The sequence below is a fragment of the Dipodomys ordii genome, unplaced genomic scaffold (assembly GCF_000151885.1).
Source record: "Dipodomys ordii isolate 6190 unplaced genomic scaffold, Dord_2.0 Scaffold2, whole genome shotgun sequence".
NCBI classification, from domain to species: Eukaryota; Metazoa; Chordata; class Mammalia; order Rodentia; family Heteromyidae; genus Dipodomys; species Dipodomys ordii.
The window spans coordinates 604941-614902 of NW_012267218.1; the positions used below are offsets into that span (position 1 = coordinate 604941).

General features: G+C 56.2%; 1 protein-coding gene across 1 annotated transcript in view; it reads left to right on the forward strand.

Moving 5' to 3' along the window:
- The window catches only part of Ahnak2 (AHNAK nucleoprotein 2), a 40112-nt gene continuing 30150 nt past the window's right edge, over positions 1-9962 (forward strand). The window contains exons 1-7 of the mRNA XM_013012767.1: positions 1-34; positions 5873-5931; positions 6013-6111; positions 6450-6545; positions 6776-6926; positions 7182-7360; positions 7477-9961. Of these exons, the coding sequence (XP_012868221.1) occupies positions 1-34; positions 5873-5931; positions 6013-6111; positions 6450-6545; positions 6776-6926; positions 7182-7360; positions 7477-9961 (3103 nt within the window). The remainder of the gene's footprint in view (positions 35-5872; positions 5932-6012; positions 6112-6449; positions 6546-6775; positions 6927-7181; positions 7361-7476; position 9962) is intronic.

Sequence of the window (9962 nt, forward strand, 5' to 3'; positions counted from 1 at the left end):
ATGGCCATCCCCAACTCCATTCCTACCCTTTGGGGTGAGTGGCTCTTCCCCTCCTGCTTTAGTTTTCACCAGGGACCCATCTCAGGGTGGAAGGTGAGGGAAACTGAGGCCCAGAAAGCCCTCTCAGCCAGCTTCGGAGAGCCAGAGGTCTGAGGGAGGGCGAGGGAGGGCACAGCAGTGGCTGCCAGGCAGGGCCCAGGGGGAACCCCAGACCCTGGGAGGAGCAGGCTTGCTCAAGGAGCCTGGCGTGCAGGTCAGAGAGCAGCCCTGCCTGGACTGGCATCCCCGCCTGGGCAGGACCCGAAGGCCAGCGCGGTGCCCCCGGCAGGCTTGCCCTGCGTCAGCCAGTGTCTGCATCACCAGGGCACGGCCCACAGCCAGGGAGGGCCCTGGACAGGCTGGGCCCGCCCCCCGTGCTGGGGCCCCCCTCGCCCCCCGCTCCCTGCCGCCATGCTCCCGCAAAAGCTTCTTCACAAAACAGGCAGGAGGCTGGGTGTCATTTCCTGCCTCCTGACAAGGGGGCCAGGGAGGTGGTCACTGCTGGGCTCGGCGGGCGCGGCGCGGCCCCGCGGAGTGGCCGGGCGCCGTCTCCCACCCCCATCCTCCCGGAGGAGGACTCTGGACGGGGAGCGGGGTTTCACTATTTTCTTCTTTCTTTTCATTTTTATTCTTACGGTAGAGGTGACGCACAGAGGGTTACCGTTCCATAAGTCAGGCAGAGTCCATTTTCTTTTGGGCAATGTCACCCCTTCCTTCACCCTCGCCCAGAATAGACTGGACTTTTTCAATCCCTAGGGGACTGTTCAGATGGCCCACGGCTTGCCCGATCCAGCTATGTGTGCGACAGACAGTGGAGGCAATTCCAGGCGTCTTGGCTTCTTGACTCTACATTACATTTCTACTTGGAAGGATTTCAAATGACAGGTCCCCGAGGGGCCAGCGCCAGCGCCGGAGGGAGAAGCAGCCTCTCCTCGGGGGCCGGCCGCGTGCACAGTCCCCTCCTCGGGGGCCGGCCGCGTGCACAGTCCCCTCCTCGGGGGCCAGCCACGCGCACAGCCCCACACACAAGTCCCCTCCTCGGGGGCCAGCCGCGCGCACAGTCCCCTCCTCGGGGGGCCGGCCGCGCGCACAGCCGCACACACAGTCCCCTCTCGGGGGCCGGCCGCGCGCATGAGACCCGGACACACAGGTCTGGAGCAGAGCTTGTGTGGGAGAACAGAATATCTTAATTTTTAAGGTATTTCTCGGTTGTTTCTCTGGACTACTGCTTTTGTGTCCTGCTTAAGAAAACATTTGCTCTAGCCAAGTGACTTCTGCTTTCTGCCAGGCTTTTTGTCAAGCTGTCCAACTCCATGAAGTTAATGTTTTTAGTGACTGAGTTAGGACTGAAAAATTAATGTTTTTCCATGTGAATACCCCGTGGGCCCAGCACCATTTCATTTAGAAGAGCGTTTCTTCCCCATGGTTTACGTGTATCATTTGATCTGGGTTGTTCCATTGGCGTGAATCTGCCCTTCCCTGTGGATGGGAGCTGCTGGCAATCTTTCCAACTGTACATCTTCTTTTGTTCAAATCTTCACATCCTTTTAATTGCATTTTTTTGGTTTAGTATATGAGCACATGGATAAATACCCAATAATAGAGATGATGTGTGGTGTGCATGTTCATCGTATGTGTGTGTGTGTATGTATATATAGTTCAGCATACTATTTTAGTGCCATCATGAGTCAGCTGTACATATTTTTATGTTCACATGTGCTTTGTGGTATACAATGTGTCTTTAGCTCACCATGCCCAGGGGTTGCCCTTCTATCCGTCAGGTGGTGAGTATATTTCTTTTTTGTTCAATGTCACCTCTTCCTTCATGTTCCCCCAGTGTTCCCTCCTGTCCCCGCCTACAAGTTACATAGTCCATTTTCCACATAGTGTCTGCTGAGTGCTTGCATCTATCTACCCTTCCTCCCTCCATTTGTTTCTCCTCTCTGCCCTCCCCCTAAAAAGACAAAAACAACCCACAAGCAAAAACAAACACCACCACCACCACCAAAAACCCTAATGTTTCTATTTCCTGGAATTCGTTTAGGTAAACAGTATTTTAAGTGTTCAGAGGAGTTACACCTTTGGGCTTTTCCCCGTGAGCATCTTCCTTCAGTCTGACTTTGTGTGTGAATGCTAGAGTCCTGTATGTTATCATGTCCAGTTGTATCTTAGATCCAGCTTCTACATAGGAGAGGAAACACATACCATTTATCTCTCTGAGCTTGGTTTACCTCGCTTAGCATGGTTTGTTCTAGATCCATTCATTACTGTACAAATGACATAATATTTTTTCTGAGGGATGAATAGAATTCCATTATCTATAGTGCCACATCTTTTTAATCCACACATCTATTGTAGGGCGTCTGGGCTGTTTCCATAGCTTGGCTGTTGTGAATAGTGCAGCAATGAACTTGGACGTGAAGTGTCTTTACGATATCCTGGCTTGTGAGGAGTGGTAGGGCTGAAGTTTAGCTTTTCATTTTTTGTTTTTCCTGGTTTGGGGCGCTGTCCCTGAACGTTTTTGTTCAAGACTAGTGTTCTACCACTTTGAGCCACAGCGCCACTTCTGTTTGCTTGAGTGGTTAATCGGAGATAAAAGTCCCATGGGGACTTTTCTGCCCAGGCTGGCTTTGAACTGTGAACCTCAGATCTTAGTCTCCTGAGTAGCTAGGATTACAGCATGAGCCATCAGTGCCCAGCCTATGTTTAGTTTTCTAAGGAACCTCCAAACTGCTGTCCAGAGTGGTTGTTCTGGTTTACATTCCCACCTGCAGTGCAGCAGGGCTCCTTTCCCTGCCAACATTTGTTGTTCGAATTCTTGATGTTGGCCAATCTAATTGGGGTGAGATAGAATCTCAAAGTTGTTTGGATTTGTATTTCCTTTATGGCCAGGGATGGTGAGCATTTCCTCATGGATCTACTTGCCAATGTTTTCTTCTTCGGAGAAGTCTCTTTTAGTGCCTTTGCCCATTTATTGATGGTCTATTAGTTTGGAGAGGGGTTCGCTTCTTGAGATCTTTGTATATTCTAGATATTAGGCCTCTGTCAGATATATTGGTATAATCTTCTCAGTCTGTTTGGCTGTCTTTCTAACTTAGTAATTAAGTCCCTTAGTGTGCAGAAACCTTTTCTCTTAGGTGTAATCCCATTTTTCAAGTCTCTGTCCCGTCCGCTGGGCCCTGGGAAGCCACCCCCTGTATGAGCACAGTCAGCTGACAATTATCTTATTAATTTGCATATTGTCTCATAGTTGCTTCTGAGCTACAATGGCAGACCAGCTCATGCCTGGGATCCTAGCTACTGGGGAGGTGAGATCTGAGGAGTGTGTGAAGCCAGCTGTGGGAGAAAAATCCTCATGAGACTCTTATGTCCAGTTAACCACCAGAAAACCAGAAGTAGAGCTGTAGCTCGAGAGCTTAGAGGCAGTGCCCAGGCCCTGAGTTCAAGCCCCATGACTGACAGAAAAAGAAAGAAACCATATGGCTGGTGAACTCTGAGGTCTTTTTCAAGAAGAGTTTTCTGGTGCTTTCTTTCTATGGCGTGGGTCATTGAAAGGGGAGAGCAGGAAGCTGCAGCCGGGTGCCCAGGACCGTCACAGCAGCGAAGGGCCTGGGGCGGCGGCCCTGGGTCTCCGCTCCGTGAGGTGCAGCCTTCTTAGATTGTGTAAGGACATTCCAATGATTGCACAAGGGCAAAATCAGGTCCTGCTGTGACTCCGGGTAGGTTCCTGCCCCAGGTGCATACACACCAGCCGATCTGCGGGAGGGACTAGCCCAGCCCCCTTCAGTGTTTCTTGAGGGCGATGACTCCTCAGTCTTCGTTGGCTTGGGACAGCTCTGTTTTGCTTCATTTTGAAGGACAGTTCTCTGGGCACCAAACCCTTGGCTAATATATTTTTTCTTTCATGTCTGCAAACACTTGCTCTCGTGCTTTCCCAGCTCCAGGCTCCATTGAGAAGCTGAGTGTCTGCTCTCAGGGCCTTTGCAGGGGATATGTCTCTCTCTTGAGCATTTTCACTGCGATCTCTTCTGCCGTTGGATCTGTGGTTGTTTTCAGCCATTGCTTCTTTTTCTGCCTCTTTCTCTTCACCTGAATGTTGCCGCGCTCAGCTCTGCAGCTCCACTCAGCTCATATTTCTTCGATCTTTCCTCTGCTTGATCTTCAACTGGTGAATTTCTATGTGCGAAGTCTCTTCCTCTTACCCATCAAATCTGCAGCAGTCCCTGAGGTAGATTCCCAACCCCATAATTTCCCCCCGACTTTTAAGAATTTCTATTTATTTTCTCATATCTATAATCCTAGCAATTCAGAAAGCTGAGATCTGAGGATACTGAGGTTCAAAGCCAGGCTGAGCAGTCTGTGAGACTTTGATCTCCAATTAACCATCAAAACATAGCCAGAAGTGGAGCTATGGCTTAAGTCACAGAGTGCTCACCTTGACCAATAAAGTTCAGGCTCAGAGACAGTGCCCAGGCCTATGCTCAAGCCCCAGAAATCTCACACACACTCACACACACACGCACATGCACACGCACGCACACAATGCCGTCGCACATGTATACCCCCCCACATGTGCGTGCACACACACACACACACACACACACACACACACACTTCTATTTCTTTATGCGATCTCTTCATTGAACATTATCATCAGGGATTTTGTTTTTGTTTTTATGCCAGTCCTAGTGCTCTGCCAGGTCTGCCTCTGGCATTTTGCTGGTTAATTGGAGGTAAGAGTTTTGTGGGCCTTCTTTCCTGGGCTGATTCTGAGCCTTGACCCTCAGACCTCAGCCTCCAGAGTAGCTCAGATTATAGGCGTGAGCCACTGATGCCTGGCTTCAGTTGTGTGAACGCATTGTTTTGGTGGCGTTGGGATCAAACCCTGGGCCTTGCGCGTGATCGACAGGGCTCTGCCATGAGCTGTGCTCCCCTCGGATGCTGTGACAAGGTCTCTCTGGCCTGCAGCGGCCGTCCCCCCCCCCCCCCCCCCCCCCCCGCCTCAACCTCCCGTGCGCGCCGCGTGCCTGCGTGCGTCCCCATAGCTTGGAGCAGCTTTGGCGTCTGGGTTACGAGCGCCGTCTGTGGGCACTGGAGGCAGAGCTGACCCATGCTTTGCTCCTCAGAGTAGGTCCTGCCTTATTGATTCTTTGTGTGATCTGAAACTTGCGGTGATTGCTCGACATTTAAGAGAATGGGTGGGGCTTGAGTTTACCTCAACTATGGCCACTATTTGTGTGTTCCTTCCTTCCCACCTTCCCTCCTTCCTTCCTTCCTTCCCACCTTCCCTCCTTCTTTCCTTCCTTCCTTCCTTCCTTCCTTCCTTCCTTCCTTCCTTCCTTCTTCCCTCCCTCTTTCCCTCCCTCCCTCTTTCCCTCCCTCCCTCCCTCCCTCTCTCTCTCTCTCTCTCTCTCTCTCTCTCTTTCTTTTTGTTGGTCGTGGGACTTGAACTCTGGGCCTGGGTGCCGTCCCTTAGCTCTTCAGCTCAAGGTGAGCGCTCTACCACTTCAGCCACAGTGCCACTTCTGGTTTATTGGAGATAAAAGTCTCACAGACTTTCCTGCCTGGCTGGCTTTGAACCGTGATCCTCAGATCTCAGCCTCCTGAGTAGCTAGGATGACAGGCGCATGAGCCACTGGCGCCCGGCCTATTTGTGTTTCTTTCTGAAGTTTTGGACTAGCCTGTGAAGTCCCGATGTCTGACTCTGCATGCTGCCAGCCTGGCCCGCCCAGCGGCTGTGCATCTGCCAGCAAGCCAGTGTCTGCCCCGAGTCCTTCCTCCGCCCGCCCCGCATCCCTGTGGCTCACTAATGGCTTCCCCCTCTCTTCCGCAGTGTCCGACCCACAGCTGCAGCCGGGGGGAGCCCAGGCCGAGAGCACGGAGGAGCACTCTGTAAGTGGAGCGGGGAGCAGGCCACCCCGCCTGGCCCAGCCCCCAGCCTTCGTGGCCTGAGACCTCCTTCTTTCCCGCCAGGCCACCCGAGGTCCTGCGGAGGAGATCATCCGGCCCCGGCCACAGGGGTCCTCACCTGTCTATGAGTACCCGGCCGAGGGTGCTGGCTTTGGGGTCCAGGTAAGGTTCTGGCACAGCTTGCCACCGAGGGAAGGTGTAGTATGGGTCGGGGGGAGTGTGGGTGTAGGCAGGACAGGGGCAGGTGTGGGAGCAGAGCCCTTGTCCCTGGGTGGGGGGTCGCCAGGAGCGCTGGTCTGCGAAGCCTTATTTTTATGATTGAAGTTCCGTCCTCTCCACACTCCGCCCCCTGTGGGAAAGTGGGAGCCCAAGATCTGTCTCTCTTGGGGAGCCCCAAGTCTGGGCTCCTTTGCACAGGCCGCCCTGGGGCCCTGGGGCTTCTGTCTGCTGCCCCTCCGCTCCCCGTGGGGCAACTGTAACCTTCAGCCCTGTGGCTGCAGGCGGGCGCCCCGGGCAGGCGCCGCTCCGGGAGGCGGAGGTCGTGGTGGAAGCGGCTCTCCGGGGATTCGCAGGACTCCAGCGTGAGCCATGCGCAGGTACCTGGAGGAGGCGGGCGGCGGAGGGAGGAGGCCACCCTCCCCCGGGGCTCGGCCCCTCCAGCCGCGGGGAGGCAGACGCCTGCTCCCAAGTGCTACAGGCAGGGGTGGGGAAGGAAGGGGTCCACCTGAGTCCCCTCCTCTGTCCCCAGCCTCGGCAGCCCATCCCCCGCAGCCATGTGCAGGGTGTCTGGCACACCGTCACCACACCCCGTGTGCTTTTGTCCCAGGCCATGCAGGAGACAGCGGAGGTGACGCTGAAGACGGAGGTGGAGGCCGGAGCCAGTGGCTACAGTGTCACCGGCGGCGGAGCCCAGGGGATCTTTGTCAAGCAAGTGCTGAAGGATTCCTCGGCCGCCAAGCTCTTCAGCCTGAGAGCAGGTGCCACAGCCACCCCATGCCCAGGGTCTCCGTCATCAGCAGAGCGGGGGGCCCTGGATGCTCCCCCGGAGCCCAGGTGGCCTCACAGCCTCTCCAGCCCCTTCGGGCTGAGGCCACACACGCATTTCACCCCGACATTTCCCCTGTGCGCGGAGGAGCTGGGGCTGGCATGGGCAGTGGGCCCCCCTGGCCGTGCCCAGCCCGCCACGCATCAGAGTGGACGCGGCGGACTGAGGGCGCCCCCTTCTCTCCTAGGTGATCAGCTGCTCAGCGCAACCATATTCTTCGACGACATTAAATATGAAGATGCTCTCAAAATTCTACAGTACTCGGAGCCATACAAGGTTCAGTTCAACCTCAGACGGAAACTCCCTGCTCGTGAGGAAGAGGAGTGTGCTGTCCATGACCCCCAGCTAGGCTGGAAGGGCCAGCAGGTGAGGTCCCCTTCTCAGTGGCCGCCCGCGGCTGCCGTGGCCAGCACTGTCACCGTGGCCTGCGTCCAGAGCCTTGGGGTCCCGTGCCTAACCAGCTGTTCCTCCCTGTGGTTCAGGACAAGGAGGCTCCGGACGGGTGCACAGAGACCCCCACGAAGACGCTGGAGGCAGACGGAGACCGAGAGAGACTCATCGCCAAGCCGAGCGGAGGGCGGGGTAGGAGGTCGCAGGACAGGCTCTCTTGGCCCAAATTTCAAGCGATCAGGAGCCGCGGGACACCAGGACCGCGGCGCTCACACAGTTCCTCAGAGGCCTACGAGCGCAGGGATTCGCGCAACCTGTCCCCATCTAGCACTGACACGGAGGCCCTGGGCGGGACGCCAGCAGGCGGCCGGAGGAAAAGGTTCCCCCTGCACCTGCGGCTGAGGAGGAGCTCCGCACAGGGCCGCGCAGGCAGGCCAGCCCCAGGGCAGGGTCACACGGGGGCTCAGCAGCAGCTGGAGCCTGGGGATGGTGATCCGCAGGATGCAGAGAGCGCGGCGGGCGGCAGGCGGGAGAGCAGGACGCAGGCACGGGAGGCCACAAACCTGCCCCTGGAGTCAAGCCTTGTGGGTGGAGAGGAGGAGCCCTGGATCTGGGAAGGCAGGGCAGCTGGAAGACAGCCGGAGACTCCGCAGGGGAAGACACAGGAGGAGGCAGAGACACGCGGGGAGCTGGGCGCCCGCACAGCCCTGGGGAGGCGCAGGGAAGACGGCCCGGAAATGAGGGTCAGCAGACGGTCCCTGCAAGACGACACGGAGGAGGTGGACGTACGCGGACAACCTCCAGAAACCCAGGTCAGAATACGCCCTCTACAGACACCAAAATTTGGATTTTCCAAAGAAAAAGGTCCACAGACAGAAAGAGGCTCTTCTGCTCACGAGGAACGCCGCGCAGAGCAGAGGTCTTGTGGAGAGGGGGCCACGTTGCCCAAAGGGAGCGAAGGCTGGTGGCCCGCGGGCCTTCATGCAGATCAGCCTGGACAGGAGGAAGGGACCACGCACGGAGAACCAGAGACACGAGGCCCCGGAGACATGGAGGAGGCCGCGAACGGCAAGTACCAAAGTCCAGGGAGGACGAAGATGCCAAGGTTCAAAATGCCCTCCTTCTCATGGTCTCCCACAAAACAGGCAGGAGCCGGCTACCACAAACAAATCCAAGAAAAAGAAAGACAGCCAGGAGAAAGACATGAGGGCGAACAGGTAACGATGAAATTAGACATAAAAGACAAGGAGGCCGACGCGGAAGACGGAGGCAAACTAAAACCTGACAGAATACAAAGGCAACGGAAACAAACTGTGACCACAACAGAAGAAAACGACCTTTGTAACACAAGGGAAGGAAACAGGATGACCATGGGAGTGAACATGCAGGTCGCTGGGGCCAAGCTTGAGGGAGACCTGACCCCAGGGGACAAGGACATGACCGCCAAAGACAGCAAGCTCAAAATGCCCAAGTTCAAGATGCCGTCCTTCGGTGGGTCAGGGCCGGACAGGCCTCTGGAGGGTGTGCTCCAGGAGTCCACGCCCAAGGTGCAGGGTGACGTGGACCTTTCCCCTGCCCACAGGGACCTGAAGACCCCTGAGGTCAGCGCTCAGCTGCCCTCTGACAAAGAGCAGGCCAGGCTGGACCAGATGGCCATGAGACTGCCCGAGGGACAGATTCTCAAGGGAGAGCTGGTAGGACACCCTACTGGAGCTGGCCTCAAGGGTCACCTGCCCAAGGTGCAGATGCCCAGCCTGAGGATGCCTAAAGTGGACTTCAAGGGTCCCAAAGTAGAAATCAAGGCCCCCAGTCTAGAGGCGAAGGGCCTCAAGGCTGAAGCAGACACCCCTGATCTAGAGATGTCTCTGCCCAGTATGGAGGTGGACATCCAGACCCCCATTGCCACCCTGGAAGGGGACCTGGCCCTCAGAGACAAGGACATGTCCACCAAAGACAGCAAGTTCAAAATGCCCAAGTTCAAGATGCCATCCTTTGGCTTGTCGGCACCCAGCAAGTCCTCAGGGGCTGAGATAGAGGTGTCAACACCCAAGCAGGGCAAGGGCCTGCCCTCTGTCCACGGGGACCTGAAGACCCCTGAGGTCAGTGTTCAGCTGCCCTCTGCTGAAATGGAGGCCAAGCTGGACCAGGTGGACATGAAGATATCAGAGAGCCAGCTGTCAAAGGGAGAGCTGGAAGGCCACTCTACTGGAGCTGAACTCAAGGGTCACCTGCTCAGCCTGAAGATTCCCAAAGTGGACCTCAAGGGCCCCCAGGTGGACATCAAAGGCCCCAAGCTGGACGTGAAGGGACACATGGCTGAGCCAGGTACCTCTGACCTAGGGGTAGCTGTGCCCAGCGTGGAGGTGGACATCATGGCCTCTGGTGCCAAGCTGGAAGGGGACCTGACCCTGAGGGACAAGGACATGTCTGCCAAAGACAGCAAGCTCAAAATGCCCAAGTTCAAGATGCCGTCCTTCAGTGTGTCGGTGCCCAGCAAGCCCTCAGGGGGCGCTCTGGAGCTATCCACACCCAAGGTGAAGGGTGAAGGCCTGCCATCCATCCGTGGGGACCTGAAGAC